General features: G+C 37.4%; 6 protein-coding genes, 1 long non-coding RNA gene and 1 pseudogene across 7 annotated transcripts; 4 read left to right on the forward strand and 4 right to left on the reverse strand.

Moving 5' to 3' along the window:
* Positions 1-278: 278 nt before the first annotated feature.
* LOC111439180 (15-cis-zeta-carotene isomerase, chloroplastic) lies at positions 279-3,323 on the forward strand. The gene is made up of 4 exons (XM_023076947.1): positions 279-860; positions 1,624-1,770; positions 1,858-2,067; positions 2,891-3,323. Exons 1-4 carry the CDS (start codon positions 426-428, stop codon positions 3,224-3,226), a joined length of 1,128 nt encoding a protein of 375 aa, XP_022932715.1. The 5' UTR covers positions 279-425; the 3' UTR covers positions 3,227-3,323.
* Positions 3,324-4,100: 777 nt separating this feature from the next.
* On the forward strand, positions 4,101-6,888 carry LOC111439184 (protein FAR1-RELATED SEQUENCE 5-like). The gene is made up of 3 exons (XM_023076951.1): positions 4,101-4,369; positions 4,783-5,335; positions 6,482-6,888. Exons 2-3 carry the CDS (start codon positions 4,790-4,792, stop codon positions 6,704-6,706), a joined length of 771 nt encoding a protein of 256 aa, XP_022932719.1. The 5' UTR covers positions 4,101-4,369; positions 4,783-4,789; the 3' UTR covers positions 6,707-6,888.
* A 704-nt stretch (positions 6,889-7,592) lies between these two features.
* LOC111439186 (calmodulin-like protein 3) lies at positions 7,593-8,742 on the reverse strand. The gene has a single exon (XM_023076953.1). It carries the CDS (start codon positions 8,289-8,291, stop codon positions 7,839-7,841), a length of 453 nt encoding a protein of 150 aa, XP_022932721.1. The 5' UTR covers positions 8,292-8,742; the 3' UTR covers positions 7,593-7,838.
* An 80-nt stretch (positions 8,743-8,822) lies between these two features.
* On the forward strand, positions 8,823-10,488 carry LOC111439188. Its single transcript, XR_002709768.1, has 2 exons — positions 8,823-8,945; positions 10,306-10,488. It is a non-coding gene; the product is annotated as an uncharacterized LOC111439188 (long non-coding RNA).
* A 1,896-nt stretch (positions 10,489-12,384) lies between these two features.
* LOC111439182 lies at positions 12,385-18,638 on the reverse strand. Its single transcript, XM_023076950.1, has 12 exons — positions 18,438-18,638; positions 18,136-18,212; positions 17,900-17,975; positions 17,690-17,762; positions 17,552-17,603; positions 16,836-16,897; positions 16,693-16,756; positions 16,536-16,593; positions 16,373-16,459; positions 16,200-16,293; positions 16,019-16,123; positions 12,385-12,743 (listed from the first exon to the last, which is right to left on the reverse strand). Exons 1-11 carry the CDS (start codon positions 18,509-18,511, stop codon positions 16,031-16,033), a joined length of 810 nt encoding a protein of 269 aa, XP_022932718.1. The 5' UTR covers positions 18,512-18,638; the 3' UTR covers positions 12,385-12,743; positions 16,019-16,030.
* LOC111439178 (serine/threonine-protein kinase-like protein ACR4) lies at positions 12,933-15,931 on the forward strand. Its single transcript, XM_023076944.1, has one exon. It carries the CDS (start codon positions 13,124-13,126, stop codon positions 15,803-15,805), a length of 2,682 nt encoding a protein of 893 aa, XP_022932712.1. The 5' UTR covers positions 12,933-13,123; the 3' UTR covers positions 15,806-15,931.
* Positions 18,639-19,420: 782 nt separating the features above from the next.
* On the reverse strand, positions 19,421-21,385 carry LOC111439187 (eukaryotic translation initiation factor 1A-like). The gene is made up of 2 exons (XM_023076955.1): positions 21,210-21,385; positions 19,421-20,034 (listed from the first exon to the last, which is right to left on the reverse strand). Exon 2 carries the CDS (start codon positions 20,022-20,024, stop codon positions 19,587-19,589), a length of 438 nt encoding a protein of 145 aa, XP_022932723.1. The 5' UTR covers positions 20,025-20,034; positions 21,210-21,385; the 3' UTR covers positions 19,421-19,586.
* A 335-nt stretch (positions 21,386-21,720) lies between these two features.
* Positions 21,721-23,407, reverse strand: LOC111439136 (annotated as a pseudogene).
* Between the last annotated feature and the right edge of the window lie 2,720 nt (positions 23,408-26,127).

A 26,127-nucleotide genomic window follows, 5' to 3' on the forward strand; every position in this document is an offset into this window, starting at 1 on the left:
CTCGAGCAAAGATCTACTCTTTTCAGGAAGTCATTGATAGAGTTTTTTGAAATACAATAACTTTTCTTATGCATGAGGGGGTGTGTCAGTAAGACACTGGCCCTGAATGGGGTGGATTTGGTGGTGGTCCTATATTGATTGGAGAAAGAAACAAGTGTTAGGAAGTACGCTGACCCAAAGTGGGGGATCCAGAGAGTTTCACGTTGGTTGGGGGAGAATAACGGATCGAACTATTAATTACTATATGTTGGGTGACAAGGCCTGCAATTTGCAATTACATAATTCCACAAAATCCAAATCCTTCTTTGAAGCGCACCAATTTTCACAGATTCTTCTCCACTTTCCATTTCCCCAACCCCCTCAATCCTCATTTTGCCTTCTCCTCCCACTCTCCATTGACAACCACCTCCGATTACAGTGCTCTAATGGCGGTAGCCTCCGCCACGACCCTCTTTTTCCCCCCACTTCCCACCTCTTCTAACCAACCCCACCATCGCCATCGCCGTCTCGATGCTTTTACCCTCCGACCCTCTTCAATTTCCACCCCCAATTTCCTTCCCCAACTTCCCTTTTCCCTCAATTCCTCACCGATTCCCCGCCGTCGTCGATTTTCGGCTGAGGCTTCTATTGGAGACAGCGAGAGTGGCGGTTCGACCTCTACCTCGGATGACGACGGCCTTGTCGGCGAGGACGCTGCTGTTTTTAATCTTTCCGAGCAGAAATTGGCGTCGTGGGCTTATTTCACTGTGATTTTGGGGGTTGTTCTGTTCGTGTTGAATGTTGTTTGGATCGATAATTCTGCTGGGGGTGTTGGGAAGGCCTTCGTGGATGCTATTTCTGGACTTTCGGATAGTCATGAGGTACCCTTCTATATGATTTCTGTAGCTTGATTTCCTTTTTGGAGTATTAGAACATGCTGAAGACTGTATAGGAATACTTCCATTGCTAGATTTGCTGGATTGCAGGACAATATCATTTCGTTGTTCTTTGTCTTTAACATGCTGAAGATTGGTTTTGGTTGAAGCTAATGGGTGTTTATAGCTGGATGAACTGGCTTCCAATTTACTAAATTCCATTGCTAGCTGATGTTTAAATTTGGTGATTTTGGTGTATAAAAGATGAAACTAGAACTTTGGAACAATTGCATAAACCATCCCTAAACTATGGAGTTTGTAACAATCATACCCTTGAACTTTGAAGTGTTGCAATCGATCCGTATACTTTGTTAAGTGTAGCAATCAGCCCTTCCGATTTAACAAGAGACCTTAAGTCAAGAGGCATTCGGGAAGCGACTAGTCACTTCTAGCAACGCTTCTATGAGGCCGACCACTACATAAACAAAGAGATCCTTCAATGATTGCAGCACTAACTACTGGAGTGATTGATCGAACTATAAGTTCAAGAGTGTGATTGGAACGCTTAGCAAAGTTGAAGGGGCGGATTGATCTTAAAAGTTCAAAGGTGTAATGGTAACAAGTCCTATAGTCGAGGGGCGGCTTGTGCGATTTCCCCAAAACTTTTAAGATGAAAATCTTACCATCGACCGGGGAGGACGAACTGAGCATATGTGGTGCATGGCCTTGCTAAATGTCTGAATCTCAGTCTTGGAACTTTGTTATGCAGGTTGTGATGTTGGCCCTCATTTTCATTTTTGCTGTTGTCCACAGTGGTTTGGCTAGTCTCCGAGATCAGGGCGAGAAGCTCGTTGGAGAACGAGCTTTTCGGGTTCTGTTTGCAGGAGTTTCTCTTCCATTGGCTGTCAGCACTGTGGTAGGTTCCTTCCCTCTACTTTTCCCTTTATCTTCTCTGACTGCACACCCCCATATTGACTTGTTTACACTAAGGAGTTGTATTCAGGTGTACTTCATTAACCATCGATACGACGGGGTACAGTTATGGCAGCTCCACAGCATTCCCGGATTGCATCAACTCGTGTGGCTCAGTTCGTTTATCTCCTTCTTCTTCCTATACCCTTCTACTTTTAATCTGCTAGAAGTCGCTGCAGTCGATAAACCGAAAATGCACCTTTGGGAAACAGGCATCATGAGAATAACTAGGCATCCACAGGTATGTTTGTGTTTCATTATCTTGAATGTTCATTGCATTTCATGACAGTATCAGGGTTTCTTTGCGGTTTATTTGATTGCTTCGGCTTGAACCGTTGATGAACGTCGTCATTGGCATGTTAGATAAGTTTTCTTATGTCAAGTATATTCGGTTAGCTGCTGTAAAGAGCTCGAGTATGAAAGCTTAGCGACCAAAATAGAAGTCAAACTAAACTATTTTCCCGTAAAAGTCATGTTTAATCTTACGGAACAAATTCGTTTGAAGATTTGAAACAAGAAGATAGGGAGACGAAATGGATTTAATGTGTAACAGCTCAAGCCTAGTACTAGTAGATATTGTCCTCTTTGCGGTTTCCCTCAAAGTTTTTAAAACACGTCTACTAGGGAGAGGTTTCCACACCCTTTTAAAGAATACTTCGTTCTCCTCCCCAACCGATATGGGATCTCACAATCTACTCCTCTTTGGGGCTCAGCGTCCTCACTGACACTCATTCTCTTCTCCAATCAATGTGGGACCCCTTAATCTAGCGTCCTTGCTGGCACAACCACCCCGTGTCTGGCTTTAATACCATTTGTAGCTGCCTAAGTCCACCGCTAGAAGATATTGTCCTCTTTGGGTTTTCCCTCAAGGTTTTAAAACTCGTCTGTTAGGAAGAGGTTTCCACACCCTTATAAAGAATGCTTCGTTCTCCTCCTCAACTGACGTGTGATCTCATATGATGATTATCTGTTTCAAGATCGGATGTTGATATTCACGAGGGGAGAGGACAAACACGACCTTTTTATAAACACTGATCATACCAAATCTTGGTTTCTGTTTGAAGATGGTTGGACAGGTGATCTGGTGCCTTGCTCACACAGTCTGGATTGGGAACTCAGTTGCAGTAGCAGCTTCCATTGGGTTGATAGGACATCATCTGTTCGGGGTATGGAACGGGGACAGGAGGCTAGCAAAGCGATACGGGGCAGATTTTGAAGCGGTGAAAAGGCGAACGAGCGTCGTTCCATTTGCTGCCATTCTGGATGGTCGTCAAAAGTTGCCCGACGACTACTACAAGGAGTTCATTCGGTTGCCATATCTATCAATCACTGCACTGACCATAGGTGCCTACCTTGCCCACCCTCTCATGCAAGCTGCAAGCTTCAGGCTTCATTGGTAGACTTTATTTCTATGCAGCCGACTCACTTGTATTAGAACTATACACCACTGTATAAACTAAGGCACCAATGGTAGAGAAATTTGATCCCTTAGTTATAGCCTTATTTATTATATAATTATAAATATAGCAGTTTTAAATGAATAAAACAAGCTCCTTTTCAAATTATTAAAAAATAATAATAGTAATAAAAGTGTTAAAAATACCATTTGATTACATTTTAGTTTTTATATTTTAAATGTTTAATTTTTAATAATTCTTAAAATTAGTCTCTATTAAAACTAAAAATAGACCATGATTTTACCGTCATGACTTGGTCTATATTTTATTACTTTTGAAACAATTTAAGTTTATTACTAATGGATATTGTTTTCTATGGGTTTTCACTGTGAGTTTTTCCTCGAGATTTTAAAACCACACCCTTACAATAAATGCTTAGTTCCCGATTTCACAATCCACTCTCCCCTGGTCAATCCCTGGGTCTCCTCTCCCTCGGGTCTCCTCTCTCCTTGGGTCAATCCACTCTCCCTTGGGTCTCCATTGGACTCGCCCGGAGTCAATCCACTCTCCCTTGGGTCCAGTGTCGTAGCGCACGTCTATTAGGCCACTCTCTCCTAGGTCCAGTGTCGTAGCACATGTCTGTTAAGGAGAGGTAGCACATGTCTATTAGGCCACTCTCTCCTGGGTTCAGTATCATAGCACAGGTATGTTAGAGAGGTAGCACATGTCTGTTAAGGAGAGGTAGCACATGTCTATTAGGCCACTCGCTCCTGGGTTCAGTATCATAGCACATGTATGTTAGGGAGAGGTTTACACCGTCATTATTTAAATTTTAATGTAAAGTTAAAATAAAAATAGAAAAGGAAGGAGAGAAAAAAGGAAATGGAAGCGTCAGCACACGCTCTGTCCCTTGCCCCAAACTGACACTGAGCTGAACCACTCAGTATCAGTACTCACTAATTCCTTCTTCATTCTCACCCTCTCCCTTCTTCCCGCCGATCGATCAACCGCTTCTGCCGACGACCTTCTTCCCCTTCATTTTCCGGCACCCATGGCCCAAGACCTTCCGGATTCCCCCACCCATCTCTCCATCATGCGCCCTCTGATCTAGGGTTTCCTCCCTTTTCCACTCTTCTCCGTTTCCTGGTAAGCGTCTTCATTCATTCCTTTCTTTTCTCTTTTTTTACACAATGCCTTACTCTCTGCCAACATAAATGCCGCACATTTTCGTAACGCTCTTGTAGAAGTGGGTTTTCGAGTCTAAATCGTCATTGGGTCTCGCTTTACTATGCCCAATTTGGCAGAGTGTTATCTTTTTTTGTCTTTTTTGTGCTTTCATTTCATTTCCCTATATATTTTGGCACAATGTGCGTCTGTTGGTGGGTGGGATACGTTGATGCCTTGAAAGTTTTTGAAATTTTTCTTCATTTCTTGCAATTTTTTATGGGTTATTGACATGGAACAACGACGCTCTTGATATTTGGGGATCTTCTGTGTATAATTCCTTCATATAGTTTGGTGTTTACTTTGATTGAAGCTTGGCTATATACTTCCTGTAGGAGAGTAATGGATTGTCAATCCAATCACACATTTGATTCAGATGAAAGTGACATTGATATTCAGGCCGAAATCTATGAGAAGGGTGGGAGTATAGATGATATTCATAAGGACTTGGACTTTTGTCTGCGTGAAGATGATAAGGTAGCAGAGCAATCTGTTGTGGATTTACCTATGGATGGAGCAGAACCATACATAGGCATGGAGTTTGGTTCTAGAGATGAAGCTAGAGAATTCTATGTTAATTATGGTAGGCGTGTCGGATTCACCGTTCGAATACATCATAATCGACGTTCCCGTGTCAACAATCAGGTGATTGGTCAGGATTTTGTCTGTTCAAAAGAAGGATTCCGAGCTAAGAAGTATGTATCCAGAAAAGATAGGATACTTCCAGCCCCACCTATTACACGAGAGGGATGTCAAGCAATGATAAGATTAGCTTTAAGGGATGGAGGGAAGTGGGCTGTCACAAAATTTGTTAAAGATCATAATCATCTCTTGCTGAGTCCTAGTAAAGTTCCATGGCGCGGATCTGGAAAAAACTTGCTCACTGAGGTATGTTTGAGACTTGTTTTGTTCTTTTTTACATAACTAATATGCATTTCTATAGACAATGTCCATACTTGTCATAGTTCATGGTTTTCTATAGACAATATCAGGCTTGCTTTGTCAGATTGCATCAGAATACTTTTCAATCATCAAACTCTAGTGTCGAGTTTTTGGTTTGATAATTTCTGTTCATGTTGAAAGAAGGGATGTTCACTTTTAAGCCCATGTGTAATAGCCCAAGCCTACCTCTAGTAGATATTGTTCGTTTTGACTCGTTACATAGCACCGTCAACCTCATGGTTTTAAAATACGTATACTAGGGAGAGGTTTCCATACCCTTATGAAGGACGATTCGTTCCCTTCTCCAACTGATATGGGATCTCACAATCCACCCCCCTTCGAGGCCCAGCTTCTTTGTTGGCATTCGTTCCCTTCTTCAACTGATGTGAGATCTCACAATCCACCCTCCTTCGGAGTCTAGCATCCTCGCTGGCACACCACCTGATGTCTAGTTTTTATACCATTTGTAACAACCCAAACCCACCGCTAGCAGATATTATTCGCTTTGGCTCCTTATGTATCGTCGTCAGCCTGACGATTTTAAAACGTGTCTTCTTGGGAGAGGTTTCCACTCCCTTATAAAAAATGATGTGTTCCCCTATCTAACCGATATGGGATCACACAATGTATGGTACATTCCTTTTAGTTCTTACTCATTTTCTCCATCATGCTTGATGGGGTACCATGAATTGGATTTTCTTTCTGCAATTTACTTGTTGTCAAGGCTATTACGACTGCACGACGTAGAACGAACAATTACCATTCTAGTTTGTGTTCTTTTCGCCTCAACTGGTGAATTTATGCAATCATCAACTTTTTGGTGGGTGTGCTATAATATAGCCATGGTCGTCCGTGGGCAATTGTATTCGGAAACATCAAGTTTAGTCAAAAGAAATAGATAGATAGCATTCCATCTTCAGTTTAAATGGTTTTCATTTTCTTCATATCTGGAATTCTTATTCGAAACCTATCGAATTTGTTGTGTCTACAACCACATTCTTGATGCACGTAGCTTTGATCATTTTTCGGATACACATGAATTCATTCGAGTTGATAAGTTGGCATCGGCCGTGCGTTCGTTTTGTTTTGCAGGATGAGAAGGATAAGAGGATTCGAGAATTGTCGCTCGAGTTGTACAATGAGAAGCAGAAATGTAAGAGAAAATGTGCAGCATATGAAGAACAATTGAAAGCAGTCTTGAAGGAGTTGGAAATGCACACAGAATGTATATCAAACAAAGTTGCAGAAGTAGTGAAGAGCATTAGAGAAGTTGAAGATGAAGAACACTCAGGAGGTTTGAATCAAGGTTGGGTTTAGATTGTCACAACTGCACTAACTTATTTTAGATGGGATAATGACTTTGAAGCTTTCATTTTTTTTTGTTCAAGGAGCCAAATGTTAACTCACATATTGTAGATGGATATTGACTTCTTTGAGGAGAATTTCAGTGTATAAAGTATTTATCCTTGTTGGAATGACACTTGGCATTTGAAAACTTATCTGACCCAAAATTTTGGTAGATAGGGATCCGTAAAAATTTCTTTTGAGAAATTTCTTTTGAGAAATGGGCCAGACTGGTCGTTTCTCAACACCGGTAGTTAAGGGTCAACACTTGGATTTGGAAACTTAATGTTGATACTCACGAAATGTTGATACTCACGAAATCGATAGCCATACTATTAATTTGGAGGAGATATCTCTGCCCAGCATTCAGGTGGGTTTTGCCACATGACTCAGTTTCGACTCTGATTTGGTTCATTTTGGTCTGTGATAGGGTTGTTTTCGATTTCACTCCACATAAAATTTAAATTTATATCAAATAAATGAATTGAGATTTAAAAATTTAAGTATATAGTATTTGAGTGCAAGAACTACATTGATACTTAGATTAGGCTAATATAACACAAGTTAATAATAATAATAATAAAATAAATAATAACACAAAAAAAAAAACTTCTTACTAAGTTGAAAAAAGAAATTAATAAAAAAATAATAACACAAAAAAAAATTCTTACTAAGTTGAAAAAAGAAATTAATAAAAAAGAAAAGAAGAAAAGAAAACATTATGACATTCTGTTGGTGCCCCGACCCGACAATCCACACCATGGGTTTCTTCCCCCTCCCCTGCCCCCACAACAAATTTCAAAATTACATGGATTAGAAAAGAAAAAAGAAAATATATATTCATATATATAACCTGAATACGTGTCAGAAGACAATTGGCTATAGTAAAGCCAATGTCCAATGGACACGTGTGATCACAAACATTCCATGCAACCTGTGATGATCAAATCCTTGTTCGTTATTTTTCATGATGATCATCATCTTCAAGGTTTTATATACAGAACTCTAATGGAAAAACAGCCTCTCTCTCTCTCTCTCTCTTTCTCTCTCATTGGTTTTTATTTGTTTTAGTTGAAGTTTTGATGTGATTAAGTGAGAAAGATGATCAACCTAATGCACTAAATCCACCTCCCTTCATCATTTGCTTGAACTCCTTGTAATTGACCATTCCATCTCCATCGACATCCACCTTCATGATCATCTTCTTGCAATCCTCAACAGTTCTCCCTTGCTTAAGCCCCAAGGAAGCTAGAACTGACCTCAATTCCTCGACGGTGATGAATCCATCGCCGTTCTGGTCAAAGACGTTGAACGCTTCTCTCATGTCCTCCTCCTCGTCTTTCTCGTTCATAATCGACTGGTACAGCTCTCCGAACTCGTCAATGTCCACGTATCCATCGTTATTAACATCAATTTTCTCGATCATTTGAGTCAGATCTTTGTCCGGGATGAAAATCCCCAAATTCTCTAACGAGTCGTTTAGTTCCTTCTTCGTGATTCGCCCGTCGCCATTGCGATCGAACATCTGGAATACTCTTCGTAGTTCCGTCGGATCCATGGATTAAAACAGAGATAAACGATTGGATTGTGGAGATCTCAACTGCCGACGGGAAGATTATAAGAGATTAACAGAGGAAAGAAAAAGAAACGAAAAATTTATGCTAAATAAAGGGATGGATGGATGGATGATGAAGACGAGGAGGATGATTGTGGAATTTGATTGTTGGTTTCAGGGAAGAGAAACAGAGAGGAGGAATTAATGTGGAAATGGAGAACGTAAGAAGGGAAAAATCTAGGGAGAAAATGGCTGGAAAAATGGTAGGAAAGAAACTGTATGCGGTGGAGCCTGTTTGGTTGCCGAGAAAATTCAGCAGAGAAATTAGGGTTTGTAACGAACAGAAGGAAGAAGACGAACCAACGGCTTCAATGCCAAGCGAGTTCTTCACGATTCATTTTACTATTTTTCTGCGAATTTATTAACGATCTTATTGAATTTTAGGTATTTATTGTTTTTCGTTGGAGTGTTAATGCCTTTATATATATATATATATAATGTTTTAAAAAATGACGAAAAAAGAGTTTTGTTCAAAATAGAAATAAATAGAAACCGGTTTCAAAGTTCTTAAGCCACTCCTCAATCGACTCTTCGCAGTGTAAGAGTTTGGATCCATCGTTTACTCTCTGCTTGCTTCCTCCCGCAATCTTCAACCAGGTACGCTAAATCTTCTTTTTCGTCTCTCAATTTCTACGATTTCTTTTTCCTTTTCTTCTCTGTTTCAATTAGTAATCTCTCTGGTTTGCCGCTGGAAATTCGTAGATCAAGAATTTTGAGTATATCATTTTCATTCTCAAGAAATTTTACTTAGTGCGTGTTTCGACTGAGAATACAACCTGTTCATTAGATTTCAAATTGTGTTGTTTCTCCACTTTCTCGGTAGTCAAACAGATTTGTGATTATGAATGATATTGTGGAGTTTTGAGTTTCTGAAGTTGAATGTATAATGAGATTAGTTTGGCTTTCTGGAATTTGTTTTGTTCTTCAAGCCTCGCTGACTAGAAGAGTGTAAGATTTTTCTTTTTGAGTTTGTTAATTGGCTGAAGGTACCAACTAGCCCTAACTCACCAAGTTCACATCTGAAGTCTTTAATTTGTTTTGATTCGTTGAGCTTCTCTGCAGATTCATATTCATGTGTCGTGTAATGAGATTAGAAATGAAACTTCTTCCAAATTGCCTAAGATTTGGATCTTTTTGCAATGGTGGATGTGAGTAGGAGTTCTGTAACCTGCAGTTGTTTAGAATTCTTCCTGTGAGCTTACTTATAACTCCGAACTTGAGCTGTTTTCTGTTTCCCTAGAACCAAAAGATAAACATACATTTTTAAGAAAATATCTATTCACTCTCCTCCTCACCCATGAAACTCCCTCAATCATGTCTTAGGTCCGTATACTCTTCGGTCAAGGGTAACACAAGCTCAAGTCCACTACTAGCACATATTCTCTTTTTTTAACCTTTCATTTCAGGTTTTTCTTCAAGATTTAAAATATGTTTGCTAGGGAGAAGTTTCCACACCCTTATAAACAATGTTCCGTTTCCCTCTCTAATCGACGTGGGATCTCACAATCTACCTCTCATGGGCCCGACATCCTCGCTGGTACATCCCCCAGTGATTGGCTCTAATACCATTTGTAACCGTCTAAGCCTGATCCTGGAAGGGGAATAAAACATTCCTACCCACATAAAACATTCCTACCCACATTGTTTGGAAGGGGAATAAAACATTTCTACCCACATTGTTTGGAAGGGGAATAAAACATTCCTAATAAGGGTGTGGAAACCTCTCCCTCGCCAATACGTTTTAAAAACAAACCGTGAGGCTAACAACGATACGTAACGGGCTAAAGCGAACAATATGTACTAGCGGTGAATATGATCTCTCCCATAGGTCATTCTCTACCCAAAGAGTGACCCGTTAGCATGTAGATTGTTTTATTTCTTCACTCCATTAAATACGGATCAAGCTTTTTGATCCATAAACGACCTAGTGTGTCACTGATGATTCTAACTTGTGCAGGTTGCCAGGTAAAATAGAAGCTTGCATCCAGGCTTCTTCTCTAGTTGAATGGTAAGAACTTCCATCATTCTAAGGATGAGATTAAGTGAATGTGATGCCGATAGGTTTCATATCTGAAAGAATTTCTGATTACTATATGATATTCACTTCAAAAAATGAATTGGGCCTGAGCCTGTTTTTGAAGAAATTGCCCTTTTCCTGTTTATGAATTGGACAAATTGAATATTATGCAACTTTAAATGATTTGCTTCACTAATAATACCAATGTGAATTTTCTATGCAAAACAATTAATGAGGCTTAGTGATGCAATTTCAAATACTGAATAGGACAAAAGTTCCCTTAATTTGGTACTTTTTTTCTTTTAAAAAATATTTTAATTAAAAAACCAAATATATATTTTAAATTAATTTGTCTGATTTATAGCTATAGTTTTATAATATTTTTTTTTATAAAATTATTTTTGTGGGGCTCATGTTCTTTCAACTTTCATTTCCCTAATTTTGGGGATTTAATATATATATAGATATATATATATATATATTAAATGATCCATTTATTATTTTCCTTTTAAAATTTTATATTATATAATAAACACTTTTATCATTATTCTAATGGATTATTTAGCATAATTGAAATTCTTTGATTAAATAATTAAATAAATATAAATTCATTATTTTTAGTTTATGAGCTGTATAATGGTAAATTTTGGTAATTGGTTTTGTTATAATGATTTTACTATTTTTATAGCAAAGTTATGTCTGTACTTATTTATTAAATTGAAATGAAACAAAAAAATTAAATGCCTAAATAATTAGATAAAAATATATAATAAATTCAAATTTCACATGATTTGTTGGGTGCCAGCTTGGTCCAAGCTATTAATGGACAGCTTCAAAGTTTCTGGTTAAATAAAATTATTAATTTCTTTACAAGAAAAATGTATTAATGCAATTATTTTTTTATTTCGTTAAATTATAAATTTATTTTTGTTCAATAGGGCAATAGTGTAGTTAATTAATGATACATTGATAGATTGATGAAAATTAATTAATATTACTATTTTATTAAAATTAATGTATAATTAATAGATAAACTGAGTTTAGCTTAGCGGTAATTACATACCTTTATTTAAAAATGGAAATTACAAATATCAATAAGGATTGGTCTCCACAAATTGGGACATTTTAGGTCATTTTTCAACCTTCATCACATGTACATAATGTTTTATTATACTTTATTTTGGGAATGATATATTCGAAGGAATACTCATAAATTAAGTAATAATTTTTATTTTTATTTTTATTTCAACCATCAAATTTGGATTTTATTTATCATATTTTGTGGGGCTCCACGCTCATTGATTTATTTATTTATCTTTAGTGCAAGACATTTATGTTATTATATTCAATTTAAAATGGAATAATTTAATTAGTGTCCTTTTTGGAATGTGTTTCATCGATGAGAATGATACCTTCTTAATTACTTGTAATTTTCAATGTTCTATTTTAATGATTTGTCTAACTCAAATCAGTGACGCTCCAATAAATCCAATAAATACAATCTAAATTGTACACGGTAACGTCTCACATTCAAGATTTGAGCCATCTAGATTTACATTCAAGATTCGACATTCTTTTATGATATAACCACGTTATTATAAAAGGTCACTCAACATAAAATTCAAACACGCTTAATTTTCAAATGCTTATGATTGGCTTCCCAAGTGATAATTTTAGTATACATAGTAACCATCATTTTTTTAAAAAACTTTATTTAACCATAATTTTTAAAAGAACAGGTAGTTATCACATATACTATAAAAATGTACTGTTTTTTTGTTTTTTGTGAAACTCAATCATAGAAACTTCAAAGTTAAATGTGTTACATAGAATAACATCCTAAAATAAGTTAGGATGTTCGATGAGGATAATTTTAGTTCTCACAAACAATTGAGAAGAAAATATATGAAGGACTTAAAAATTTGATAGCTTACCCTTTTAGAACAAAGTGTTTTTATTTTTATTATTTTTTAAATATTTAATAAAATAATAATAACAATAATAGAAGTAGAAAAGACCAATTAAAAGACCATAATTTATTTATTTTTGGTCCAAATAGAAACAGAATAGAAGTAGAGGCGAGAGGTTTAAATCTATATATTTTCTCGAAGTTTTAAGAGTTGACCCTAAAAAAAAAAAAAATTGAAAATTTGAGAAAAAATAGAATAATCACAGAACTTGAAACCATAAGTATGGAATAGGAAGAACTGCAGAGAAAGTATAAACAAAAGCAGAAGCAAAAATGGTTGAAAATGCTTCGAAAAAGGACACTAATTAAATTCAATAGAGAGAAAACAGAGCAGCACCTTGTTTGGAACAAAAGCTCGTCCCCCCAGTTCTTCAAGAAACTTGAATCCACGGCCAACAACACAACGCCCCTGTAATTAGTAAACGAGGCCAAAGATTGAGTGAAATTGTTCAAGCAAAAACTGAACAGAAAACAATGAAAAGGGCTTTGGGGATTGGATTTGGTGGTGTGTAGTGCAGTAATCCGTGCATGAAAGATAAAAAAAAAAAGGCATTAACTTCCTCCCATTTAATGCCTTCACCTACGCTTTTCCCAATGTCAGAAGCTGTAATTTCGGCCTTTTAAGTCTCTTTTCTTTGAACCCTTTTCTCTTCTTCTCTTCTTTCTCTGTTCTTCCTTTTCCTTTCATCAATTCTCATGGATGTCTCTTGGAAGGAGAGGATCTTGCAGCATTCTGAATTTCTTGGGTTTTGAAAGAGAATGAAGTGAGTTTTTCTGGGTTTTTTTTAGATGTTCTTGAAGAAGATGAGTGGTTGGAGAGGTGGATTGTTTGTGGAATTGGTTGTTTTTGCAGATATGTGTCTGATGGTGTCTGGTTTAGGCTCTATGGCTTCTGTGGCTGTTTCTTATGGCGAGAAAGGGCCTGTTTTCTGTGGTTTAATGGCAGATGGGTCTCATCTCGTGAGCTGTTTTGGTTCAAATTCAGCCATAACTTACGGAACTCCTTCTCATTTCCCCTTCATTGGTCTCACTGCTGGTGATGGTTTTGTTTGTGGGCTTCTTTTGGATTCCAACCAGCCTTACTGTTGGGGAAGCAGTGGCTATGTTCAAATGGGTGTTCCTCAGCCCATGATCAAAGCCGCTCAATACCAGGAAATCAGTGCTGGTGATTACCATCTCTGTGGCCTCCGAACACCGCTAACTGGAAGGCATAGGAACAACACGTCTTTTGTTGATTGTTGGGGTTACAACATGACAAGAACCTTTGTGTTTGATGGCCCGATTGAATCGATCTCGGCAGGGTCTGAGTTCAACTGTGGGCTGTTTTCTCTTAATAGAACTGTTTTGTGTTGGGGCGATGAGACGAGCAGCCGGGTCATCAGTTTGATACCTAAAGATATGAGGTTTCTAAAGATTGCTGCTGGTGGATATCATGTTTGTGGGATTCTAGAGGGCATTAAGGCGAGGGCGTTCTGTTGGGGAAGGAGCTTAGACATTGAAGGAAGTGCAGACTTGGTTCCAGTTGATCCATTAGACTCTGTTGTTGGGGGCAAGTTTCATGCTTGTGGGATCAAGAGCATGGACCGTGGTGTGATTTGTTGGGGCTTTACAGTCAAACCAAGCACTCCAGCGCCGGATGGGATTAAGGTTTATGACATAGCAGCTGGAGATTACTTCACTTGTGGAATTCTAGCTGAGAAATCTCTCCTGCCTGTTTGCTGGGGTCTTGGATTTCCTAGTTCTATACCCTTAGCTGTGTCGCCTGGAGTCTGTAAAGCAACTCCTTGTGCTCCTGGTTTCTATGAACTAAGCCAAGACAGTGCTCGGTGCAAGTCGCCGAGTTTTCGTGTGTGTATGCCCTGCAGTACTACATGCCCTCCTGAGATGTACCAAAAATTTGAATGCTCCTTAAAATCTGATAGACAATGTGAATATAACTGTTCAAGTTGTTTTTCTTCGGAGTGTTCATCAAACTGTTCATCCATTAGTTCAAATGGCTTGATGGGGAAGAAAAATGAGAAGTTGTGGTCAATGCAGCTTCCAGCTCTGGTAGCAGAGGTTGCTTTTGCTCTGTTTTTGGTAGCTATTGTGTCGCTAACTGCGATCTTATACGTTCGGTATAAGTTACGGAGCTTCCATTGTTCCGAAAAGGAGTTGAAGTCTAAGAAGAACCAAGGGACTGCCTCTTCCTTCCAGAAGGAAAGCTACAAAATACGTCCCGACTTAGATGAGCTAAAGATAATGAGGGCTCGGATGTTCACTTACGAAGAACTCGTGGGAGCGACGTGCGGGTTTAAGGAAGATTCAATGGTGGGAAAGGGAAGTTTCTCCTGTGTTTTCCGAGGTGTTTTAAACAACGGGACGGTTGTAGCAGTGAAACGAGCTATAATGTCTCACAACAAGCAGAAGAATTCAAAAGAGTTTCACACTGAACTTGACTTGCTGTCAAGATTAAACCATGCTCATTTGCTTAATCTACTTGGTTATTGTGAAGAAGGTGGAGAGAGGCTTCTAGTTTATGAGTTCATGGCTCATGGTTCCTTATATCAGCACCTTCATGGCAAGAACAAGGCCTTGAAAGAGCAACTAGATTGGATAAGAAGGGTCACCATTGCAGTCCAAGCAGCAAGGGGAATTGAATACTTGCACGGCTATGCTTGTCCTCCCGTCATCCATCGGGACATCAAATCGTCAAACATTCTTATTGACGAGGAGCATAACGCTCGAGTAGCCGATTTTGGCTTGTCGTTGTTAGGGCCAGCGGATGGCAGCTCTCCATTAGCAGAGCTACCGGCCGGAACTCTTGGCTATCTTGATCCTGAATACTACAGACTTCACTACCTTACAACCAAGTCTGATGTCTATAGCTTTGGTGTTTTGCTACTCGAAATTCTCAGCGGTAGAAGAGCCATTGATATGCAATATGAAGAAGGGAACATAGTAGAATGGGCAGTGCCATTGATCAAATCTGGAGATATCTCTGCAGTTTTAGATCCGATACTAAAACCGCCATCCGATATCGAGGCCTTGAAGAGGATAGCAAACGTAGCTTGTACATGTGTGAGAATGAGGGCGAAGGAGAGGCCATCAATGGACAAAGTCACGACGGCATTGGAACGTGCTCTTGCCCAGTTAATGGGAAGTCCATATAATGAACAACCAATCTTACCAACGGAGGTGGTTTTAGGAAGCAGTAGACTGCATAAAAAGTCATCTCAAAGATCATTGAACCATTCTGTCTCCGAAACGGATATAGCAGAATCTGAGGATCAAAGGTTCGAGTTCAGAGCTCCATCGTGGATTACGTTCCCGAGCGTGACGTCGTCCCAGCGGAGGAAATCCTCAGCTTCGGAAGCAGATGTTGATGGAAAGAATTTAGAAGGAAGAAATGGGGATGGATTGAAGAGTTTAGAGGAAGAGATTGAGCCTGCTTCCCCTCAGGAAAAGCTGTTCTTGGAGCACAATTTCTAAAGTGAGAACTCATTGAAAAACAAAGCAAAACCCAGAAGGGAAAATTCAAAAGCTTTGATTTTTATTCCAAATTCTATCTCTCAGTGATATGAAGGAAAAAGAATGAGATTCAACATGAAATTCTAAGCTGTTTGTTTTTTATTAATGGAAAATAAACTAATAAAGTTAAGTGTTGAAGCCATGAAAATGATGGCATTCCCAGCAAATACATACCTAGAAAAGTTGCTACGCACAAGGGCAAAGTCTCATGGTATGTGGGTGTGAGCCATCACAAGTAAGGATTGACTGTGCGCTACTATATAAGCATGCTCCTGGATTCTGAAGTTCATAAGATAAACAAAATGTGTTAAAACTCGTATGTAATGTGCTATACATAAAGAACAGGACACCGTACCAGTTCTTCAGGAGCATTATAAGCAACTTCAGCAGGGTGATCAGGCCCAACACTTTCTATGCAACCTCCTTTGCAGCTCATGTGTTTTTGTATTCTATCATACCCAAATTAGAAAAAACATGTTTTAATGGCTCCATAAGAAACGAAGGAAAAGAAAACAGCAGATTACTCACATGTCACAATGATTTAGGACCAAAATCTTGTTTGAGACGCATGATTGTTCATTTGACTTGCAAACTGAATCACATGATTCTCCTTGTCTATCGTAGATTCAGTTCAGAAGAGTGAGATAGAGATCAAACAGCGTATATAATAAACAATCCTAGCTACCCTGACCTTCCAACAATGACATTGATGCCATTCAGTCTGAATTCTAGTTGTGTGCTGCTCACTCCTACGAAGTCCAAACTTTGGAAATGAATCATAAACATCACAGAATGCTTAAAGAAACTATAATGACTACATGGTTTGAATTCAGAACTCAGTAGCTAACCTGAAGAATATGATGGCAGGGAAAAGCAATGATGGTAATCACTGTGATAAGCATTTTCATGCACCTGAGAATTTGAAATTCAATCAAATATTTCAACTCTCTAAAGAAAGATAAAATGCAATAACACAATGCAGGACACTTACAACACTCTCAGAATTATGACGACACCTCCCAGCACAGAAATCAAAGACACTGGCATATGTCCCTGCATCATTTACCACAGTTTCATATATTTAATCTCAGACTAAATTATGATCTCAAATCCACTCCAAGGGGGAATGATTCCTTAAATGAAAAGTAAGCTTCACATGAATATTAATCGTAAAATACTGTTCCAAAACATTAACGGTCAGATCCCACGGTAGTTAGGGCGGAGGACGAAGCATTTGTTATAAGAGTGTAAAAACTTATCCCTAACAAATGTGTTTTAATAACCTTGAAGGGAAGCCTGAGAAAATCCAAAGAGGATATAATATGTGCTAGTAGTGGGTTTGGGCCATTACAAATGGTATCAGAGCCAGACATCGGGCGATGTACCAGAGAGGAGGCTGAGCTTCGAAGGGGATTAGACACGAGGCAGTGTGCCAGCAAGGACGTTGGGTCTTAAAGGGAGGTGGATTGAGGTCCCGCATCGATTGGAGAAGGAAATGAGTGTCAACGAGAACATTGGGCCTTGAAGAGGGTGGATTACGAGATCTCACATCGGTTGGGGAGGAGAACAAAACATTATTTATAAGTGTGTGGAAACCTCTCCCTAGCAAACATATTTTAAAACCTTTAAGAAAAAGCTCAAAGAAGACAAGATCTACTAGCGGTGGGCTTGAACTGTTACATTCATATATAGAGCGTTAGTGATCACCTGCCGTGGCTGGCTTGGAAATTTTGATTTTTAGTATTTGTTCTCCTTTTGTCTGCAACCATCATCATCCAGAAATGCACCAGTTTTTAGATTCCATAGCAAAAATGAAGCATAAGAAGAATTAGAAACCCATCATACCTTTGAAGGATTCAGGCAGCATGAAACACAATATTCATACGAATTGCAACATTGTGAAACAAGATTGCACCCACTGCAACGTGTAAAAAGAAAAAACAAACAATAAGGTAGCTTGACAGAGCTCTTACACTCCTCATGGGCCATTGGAGGGAGATTTATTTGGAAAAAAAGAAAAAAAGAAAAAAAGAAAAAAAGAAAAAAAAAACTCACTGACAAGGAAATTTGTCCCCTTTGCCAAGGCAGCAATGAGATAGTGGATCAATAGATAAAGCATCACATACACGACCTGCAATGGAAGCTATATCCATCAGGTTCTGTGGGTTACTAGCAATTTCTAACAAAAGCATGTCTTCAATCACAGGATATTGTTCAGGGATATTCAAGGTAACTGTAAAAAAAGAATGAAGAACTGAAGTAGCACTGCGAGATAATGAAAGAAATATTACCATTATCATCGGTCAGTAAATATCTTCCCTGAATAGTGCTCCTACATGTGTTCTTTACTGCTAAGCCTATATGATTCCTTCAATAAAAAAACAAGAAAAAGTGAACAAAATGGCACAGGAGCGTTGAGAAAACTAACGAAACTGAAGAGAAATACATTTTAGCAGGATTCAAAGATTCAAGAATCTGAACAGCAACTTTCTTCGGGTTTTTTTTTAATTGTAATGGATGCAGAACAGTATGAAACGCCAAAATCTCAGAATGGAAATGGAAGGAATTAAAAACGGACAGTGGAAATTTTCACCTGATCGCTGAAATTCTTGAAGGAAAGAAGAGGAAAAATTGGAAGAATACGATCGATAAACTGAAACGATGCATTGATGTTCTGTTATCTGATCAATAATTAAAACTCAGAAATTAGAATCTTTTGAGAAGCCGGCATTTGATCGGATTCAGCACCTTCCCGCGTGTCGGATCTCTCCCCTCCGTTTTGATCGGATTTAAAATGTCTATGTAAGTATGGTTTAAGAAAAGAAGCATTTGAATCCTGTTTAGTTGAGATTGCTGACGTGGCGGGTTGGTTGGGTGATTAGGCATTGACGTGGCCGGTCTAACATTTGGACCGATGAAACCAGGAAGAGGCTGAAGAAGTAATCGCCAAATTTACTTCCAAAATATAGATGGGGACGAAATTCCTAAACCCATAAGATCTTAAAAGTAAGAGTGTTCATATGACTGAGAAATTCTTAAATCCATAAAGTAAGAGCGTTCATATGACTGAGAAATTCTTAAATCCATAAGATCTTAAAAGTAAAAGTGTTCATATGACTCGAGAACCTTACCATTTTAGACTACAAGAAATGGTTTGAAACAAAATCCTCAAACCTATGTCCCCGAAACAGAACCCTCAAACCTATGTCCCCTACGATCTTAAAAGTAAGAGTGCTCATATGACTCGAGACCTAGACTACAAGAAATGATTGGAGATAGAATTCTCAAAACCATGAATCACTAAAATCTTAAAGTAAGAGTATCCATATGACTCGAACCTGGCTATTTGAAACTACTCAACTTCGAGTTGTTTGGGTCACCAACCAAATCAAACTAAAATTTGGATTGGTCCAAAAGATTTTTCTAACCCGACTCAACTCGTGTACACCCAAACTTTAAGTGATACTTTGAAATTTGAGCTATTCATACAGCAACAACGCGGATGGGGGAATCGAAATGCTGAAACTGATCGAAAACGCGTGCTTATCACTCATTTAAACTCTATTCTCATAGAGATAGAAGGCAAATATAATTACGCATTTATATGTATATATAACATAAGATTTTATGCAATAAATACCAATCCCCCAGCAGAGAGTACAAGGTACAACAACAGTGGAGCATATCCATATAACAAACCATCCACACAACTCTGAACTCCAAATGTAAACTTACTCGAAATCTAAATCTTGTCGATATCTTCGTCCTCGAACTCAAGATAGTCATCAGCACCACCATCATCCTCATCGTCGATACCACCAGCAATACCCTCGTTGAGACGGGTGTTCTCAGGAAGTTCACCATATGCCTTCAACAGCCTTGCTTCATCGGGCATATACTTGAGGATAACATCAGCTTTGTCATCCTGGTAGTCGCGAAGACCGACAAGTATTATATCGCCAGCTGCAATCCAAACCTTTTTGTGCATCTTCCCCCGGATATGGCATAGACGCTTTGTCCCATCTATGCACGTCGCCTCACACCGACCATTCCCTAACATTCTGAGAACCTGGGCATACTCCTGACCATCTTCCTTGAAAACAAGCTCACGTTTCTCATCATCTGCTTCGTTCTTTCCTCTCTTCCTGTTCTTTCCTCCCTTTCCCTTGTTCTTCGGCATGTTTTCTGTTCTGTGTTACATTTGAAATGCAATATGAGCAGTTGCAATACCACCAACATACAGAGTTATTGTTCGTGCCATTAAGAAAATATGAGGTAAAACTCCAACTTTGCACACTTGAAATAATTAGGATTTAGATAATATAAATCAGTCTAAACTAAACAACTAGCATCAAGATAAACAGAATATAAACAGAAAGAAAGCAAAGAAATTACAAAACAATTGCACCAAACGTCGAAACAGAGCTTACAAGAACAGGCAAGGCACCTATTTATCACTTGGTGTTAGTAATGTTAGAAGTATGCCCTTTTTCTTCCGGTATGCAATTGTTCAGAAAATTGAAGTCAACTCCCAAGCACCCAACACACGCGATGAGATGAACAAAACGAACAACTAATGATCAAATTTACAGCCATACGACGATTGGTACCCTCAATACCTAGCTACTACAACTCAGGGGCGCAGACCAGAGTGACTCTGATAATATTCCACACATTCCATGTAAAGATGTCATAAATATACGATCATCAAGAATCAACAAATAAAGGACATAATTATGATAAATATACTCTTGAACAGAAGGATGCATACCAGCCACTAAAGCAGCAGCGAGAGAAAAAAAAAATGTTTTCTAACATGATTTGCGAAGAGCCATCTCGCAATTTGAATGTTCAATAAAAAATTTCAAACTGGGGCATCATCTTTCAGGTTCATGACTACTTTTCATCAAGATTTCAAACCCCAAGATGAATCATTAGATACAAAAGTGTGGTATATTGTCCTGTCCAGCTATATTTACATTCCTTATTCTAGTCTTTTGCTTCTTACTTTGAACTAAGAGAGAATCATATGTCCTATCAAGATGGGGTAGGGCGGGGCGAGAGAGAGAGAGAGAGAGCCATATACGTTTTCTTCTTTTTCTTCTCCCAAAATCATTAATTCCTTTAATTTACATCATATAAGAGAAAAGATTATCAAATTATAGAAGCCACCATGGTACTAAAAAGAATCAGATCGGAACAGTTAGAAGATATCTCTCTAATCACCTTGGTAGGTAGAACTCAGATCGTTTCGATCAAAATCACAAAAAAAAAAAAAAAAAAAAAAAAGAACGCAGTCCTCATATACAGATAGTGATTCAGCCGGAGAAATGAAAAGATTATCAGAGCATAGAAAGTTACATACCGAAGTGATCAGGAACCTGCCAAGTTAAGAATCGAGCGAGAGAGACGATCCAAATGAGGGAGAGAGGAAGAGGGAAAAACCCTAGCCCCTTATACAAAGACGGAATATCGCAAAAGAGAGGAGAGAGAGGCTATAGGCACTTTTCCCGAAAAACCCCCCAATCTCTTGTAAACTACAAAAGTACCCCTTCACTTTTAGGGAATTATTATTTTGGTCCTATTTAATTTCTTAAGTTTAAAAAGTGTTAAATACACTTACAATTTTATATTTAATAACTTTCCAAATGTTTAATTATGTCTAACTATTATCTATTAAATAATATTTGTGGACCACATGGAAGTCTAAACTTGTAATTTAACCCAAAAAAATAATTAAATAAACATTATAATTAAAACTAGACTCAAGGACAAAAGGGTAATTTCATCTTTGATCTAATGAACCTTAAACTAAGATTAAGGTTTACTTAATGTTTATGGTCTGTTTGTTAAATAAGAAACTATGTCACCCATAATTCACTAATAATTATTAAATGATCCCAAAAGTTTAGGGTTTATATTGAACAAACTAATATCAGTAAAACTAAAGCTCCTAAGCTACTCTTTCATCTTTGCTGCAACATCTAATCGTCTTCAAACGAAGAAATGGCTACTGAAATGGGACAAAACATCTCAATGATACACTGACTTAAGCAGCACCAGCTCCTTTTCCCTTCTTCCTTTGAAGGTTCTTCATGTAGAACTCGAAATCTTTGCCCTCCAAATAGGCTAAAAACTCAGCAAGACTCACCAAAAACGCTTCGATGTTCGCGCTCAAACAAGTTGCGACAAGAATACATCAAAGACAAGCTAGATCACAAGGCATTTCAACTGCTTACCCATCGAGCCGATCGCATTGACCCGGTCTTGATGAGATACAGGCCATCAAACGACCACCGCTGAATTGTTCTTCAATATGAGGATCAAGCTTACGATCCTGCTGACATGGTTGCTCTTCGTCGCCTCCTCGCTCGGAGCATCACCTTCCTACCGATCATACAAAACAAGTTGTGTTTAAGGATCATGTATATCATTCCCATAAAAAACAGGTGCTCAAATCACTCGAACTACCGAAGTTTGTTCTACCTTGTCCTTCTTAGCAGCTGCTGAGGTCTTCTTCTTCCGTCCAATATCCACTCCATAATGCTGAAGGTACCACTGTTTGAATGGTGCTGCATCAACCTGAACAATTTCACCAAGGTTTGAGTACGAACAAGCTCGCTGTTAGATGCATTGTACACCACATCGGGAATACGGGTCTTTCTCGTCACAGCCTCACTACCCCAAGAGTAGTTTCCAGTATCGAGCCTAAATCCACGCCACTTCACATTACCAACATAAGCTCTCATGGTTTTGCTTTTAGTTTCCCAAAAAGCCTCGTACCAATGGAGATGTATTCTTTACTTATAAACCCATGATCATTTCCTAAATTAGCCAGCGTAGGACTCCCTCCCAACAATCCTGGACAATTCTATATACCTGTTAGCAACTAATTTGGGCAATATGAGCAGAGATAGTTACTTTCTCTTCTTCCTCCCAGCCTTCTTCTTTCCTCCAATGCCACGCCTCTAGTGCATAGAATCACGAGAAATACCTATGCACAAAGTTCTCCAAGATTAACGAAAATGAAGACAACGTCACAAATGAAACAAAATGAAAATCTGTATCTAACATACCCATCTTGGTGAGACGAGAGCTCTTCTGGGAAGAGGAGTTCTAAAGTTCCTGTTTGAAAACAAGTCAAAGAATTAGCAGACTATGATCCAATCCTCAACCTTAACCTTCAAAAGCAAATGTGTGACATAGAAAGAGTAGGAAAACTATCTGTGGATTTCCCAATTGAAACTAACGCCAAATTTCATCAGAAATTTAGATCTTCCTCCGACTTAAACGCATCAATTTTCTTATAGAATTCACTCTTGGACCTCACATTTTCTAAATCAGTTCTAAGTAGTCACTGTTTTGAAAAAAAGACTAAACAGTCGAATTACAGGGCCCCAATGTCACGATAAAATCCAGTCAATTAAAACGCAACACTCCCAATCGATTTCAAAGCTTAAAACCATTAGAATATAGAACTCAAATCCTATCAATCAAAATCAGAAACCAAAATTATTTAGTGATTGCTAACCTGCCAAGCCCGATTTCAAAGCTTAAAACCATTAGAATATAGAACTCAAATCCTATCCATCCAAATCAGAAATCAAAAATTATTTAGTGATTACTAACCTGCCAAGCCAAGAATCGAGTGAGATGAATCCTATCCATCCAAATCAGAAATCAAAAATTATTTAGTGATTACTAACCTGCCAAGCCAAGAATCGAGTGAGATGAGCGGTTGAAGGACGAGGAAAACCCTACCCTCTAAACAAAGAGTATAATCGACGGAGGAGTATAACAGAATTACAAAAATACTCTTGGAAATTTTTAGGTGCAAAATTAATTTTAAAACATTATAATTTTTTTTTTTTTATAAATATAATGATTTAGGTTATAAACTCTTTTTTTTTAATTAAAATATATATAATATTATATAATGTTACATCAATTAATTCTACCAAAATTATAACATAAACATATTAGTATATTAACTAATAATACTCAAGATTCATAAACCTTCACTAATTTTAAATTATCTAAAATTATCTATTAAGATTCTAATAAAATTTCAATAATTTAAACTATTAAATAAAATTCATAAACCTTTATTAATTTTAAATTATCTATTAAGATTTTAATAAAATTTCAATAATTTAAATTATTAAATAAAATTCATAAACCTTTATTAATTTTAAATTATATTCTAATAATTTGAATAATTTAAATGAAAAAAAAGATTTTATTGGATTAATTTAATAAAATTTCAATAGCTAAAATTTTCTAAAATAAATATTCTTTTTCTAAAAAAAATCTTTAATTTTTAAAATAAATATTTTTAAAAATTATTTATCCGTTATTTAAATAAATAAATCATCTTGAAACCAATAGCATTTTTTTAAAAAATAGTTTTATCCGAAATATATATTTTCTATTGTATCGATTTTCATTATATATATATATATATATATACTTGAAACCCGGATTAGCCATTGCCGGGCCTTGTCTAGTACAAGATTATATGGTAATGGAACCAATAATTAAAAATTTTATTTAAAAAAGTTATTATTATTTTTCCCTAATCCTTATAGAATTTTGAAATGGAAAATTATAAATATGAAACTTCTTCCTTCCAAACTAACTCCAAATCACTGCGAACTCTAAATCACTTCTTTCTTATTCTCTGTCGAGCATTCCATATCCCGATCAGAATCCGACAATGGCGATGTCGACTAGTAATGTGGTGCTTCAGCAGTCGCCGACGGCAATGACGATGCTTCCGAAAAATCAATCGATGAGATTCGAGAATGACTTTAGGCTCGCTGATCAATCCATGAGTGAGGCGGAGATTTATCATAAGGCTTATCTGAATCTATATAACGTAGATTTGCCTCCATTCGAGACTTTTGACAACGGCGTCTGTGAGGCGGAGTTTTATTGTCCTAATGAAACGATGCCGTTTTGTGCTCCTCCCACTTACAATAACTTATCTCCTCCGGCTCCGGCTCCAACTCCAACTCCGGCTCCGGCTCCGACTCTGACTCTGGCTCCGGCGTTTTATTGCCCTAATTATAGCTATGAAATAATGACGTTTTGTGCTCCTTCCACTTACAATAACATAGCTCCTCCGGCTCCGGCTCTGGCTCCGACTCCGACTCCGATGGAGAGTACTGGTTTCCTTTCAGATGTCATCAATTTTTGCTCCAATAATACCAGACATGTTGTAGCGGCAAACAATGGCAGAGTCAGCCAATCATCAAAAACGAGGATAATTTGGACAATTGACGAGCACAAGTAAAACAACTAAAATAACTGTGTAATTTGTGTAATAACTATGGTTAAAAAATCGAATAATTGTATTTTTTGTGTGTGCAGGTTATTTTTAGTAGGGATGGAGATATTTGGCTCGGGTAATTGGAAAAGCATCGCAAATAAAGTCGTGCTTACAAAAACTCACACGCAAGTAGCTAGTCACGCTCAAAAGTTTTTCACTCGCCAACAAATACCAAAAGAACAGCGAAAAAGAAAGAGTATTCATGATATCGATACGGTCGATCCCGAATTATTGTCGGAGGTGTATGCTCGTTTAGAATCACAACCAGAAACACGAACACGATCACGACCACGACCACGACCACTACTGCCACGACCATTGTTGACAAACTATTTACCGTCGCGCATGAATCCAGATCCGACCCAACCGTACGAGCAATTCAATAATTACGTGCCCAATGTTGAACAGCTGCCACCGCAGCCATACTTTGTGCATAACCAGAACGTTATCCACTAAACAATAGATTTGAATTTGATTTTTTTTTGTTCTATTTGTCGTTACCAAAGATTTATTTTGTTATTACATAGATTTATTTTGTTTTATATTTATATATATTTTTTAAATTCTCATAATATCTCTATAATATTAATATGGTATGAACTTTTAGTCCAATTAAAAAAAAATTATTAAAAAAAAATAAAAATTAACTCTTTGCAAACTATTATTATGGACATAGACTTAATATAATAAAAAAAAATAATAATAAATTTAAATTATTACAAGTTTCGTGTTTATTATGGACAGACTTAATATAATTAAAAATAATAATAATAAATTTAAATTATTACAAGTTTCGTGTTTATTATGGACAGACTTAATATAATTAAAAATAATAATAAATTTAAATTATTACAAGTTTCGTGTTTATTATGGACAGACTTAATATAATTAAAAAATAATAATAATAAATTTAAATTATTACAAGTTTCGTGTTTATTATGGACAGACTTAA

This window comes from Cucurbita moschata, unplaced genomic scaffold (genome assembly GCF_002738365.1).
Source record: "Cucurbita moschata cultivar Rifu unplaced genomic scaffold, Cmos_1.0 Cmo_Scf00086, whole genome shotgun sequence".
NCBI classification, from domain to species: domain Eukaryota; kingdom Viridiplantae; phylum Streptophyta; class Magnoliopsida; order Cucurbitales; family Cucurbitaceae; genus Cucurbita; species Cucurbita moschata.

What these genes read in the sequence shown, in the direction of transcription:
- LOC111439187 (XM_023076955.1), bottom strand. Translation starts at nt 20,024, where the DNA reads ATGCCGAAGAACAAGGGAAAGGGAGGAAAGAACAGGAAGAGAGGAAAG.
- LOC111439182 (XM_023076950.1), bottom strand. Translation starts at nt 18,511, where the DNA reads ATGCATCGTTTCAGTTTATCGATCGTATTCTTCCAATTTTTCCTCTTC. An exon ending in TTCCAAGCCAGCCACGGCAG is followed by an intron (nt 16,898 to 17,551) that starts GTGATCACTAAC and finishes TAAATGATGCAG; the next exon opens with GGACATATGCCAGTGTCTTT. An exon ending in CCTGCCATCATATTCTTCAG is followed by an intron (nt 16,594 to 16,692) that starts GTTAGCTACTGA and finishes TGGACTTCGTAG; the next exon opens with GAGTGAGCAGCACACAACTA.
- LOC111439186 (XM_023076953.1), bottom strand. Translation starts at nt 8,291, where the DNA reads ATGGATCCGACGGAACTACGAAGAGTATTCCAGATGTTCGATCGCAAT.
- LOC111439180 (XM_023076947.1), top strand. Translation starts at nt 426, where the DNA reads ATGGCGGTAGCCTCCGCCACGACCCTCTTTTTCCCCCCACTTCCCACC. An exon ending in GACTTTCGGATAGTCATGAG is followed by an intron (nt 861 to 1,623) that starts GTACCCTTCTAT and finishes TTTGTTATGCAG; the next exon opens with GTTGTGATGTTGGCCCTCAT. An exon ending in CATTGGCTGTCAGCACTGTG is followed by an intron (nt 1,771 to 1,857) that starts GTAGGTTCCTTC and finishes AGTTGTATTCAG; the next exon opens with GTGTACTTCATTAACCATCG.
- LOC111439178 (XM_023076944.1), top strand. Translation starts at nt 13,124, where the DNA reads ATGTTCTTGAAGAAGATGAGTGGTTGGAGAGGTGGATTGTTTGTGGAA.
- LOC111439184 (XM_023076951.1), top strand. Translation starts at nt 4,790, where the DNA reads ATGGATTGTCAATCCAATCACACATTTGATTCAGATGAAAGTGACATT. An exon ending in GAAAAAACTTGCTCACTGAG is followed by an intron (nt 5,336 to 6,481) that starts GTATGTTTGAGA and finishes TTTGTTTTGCAG; the next exon opens with GATGAGAAGGATAAGAGGAT.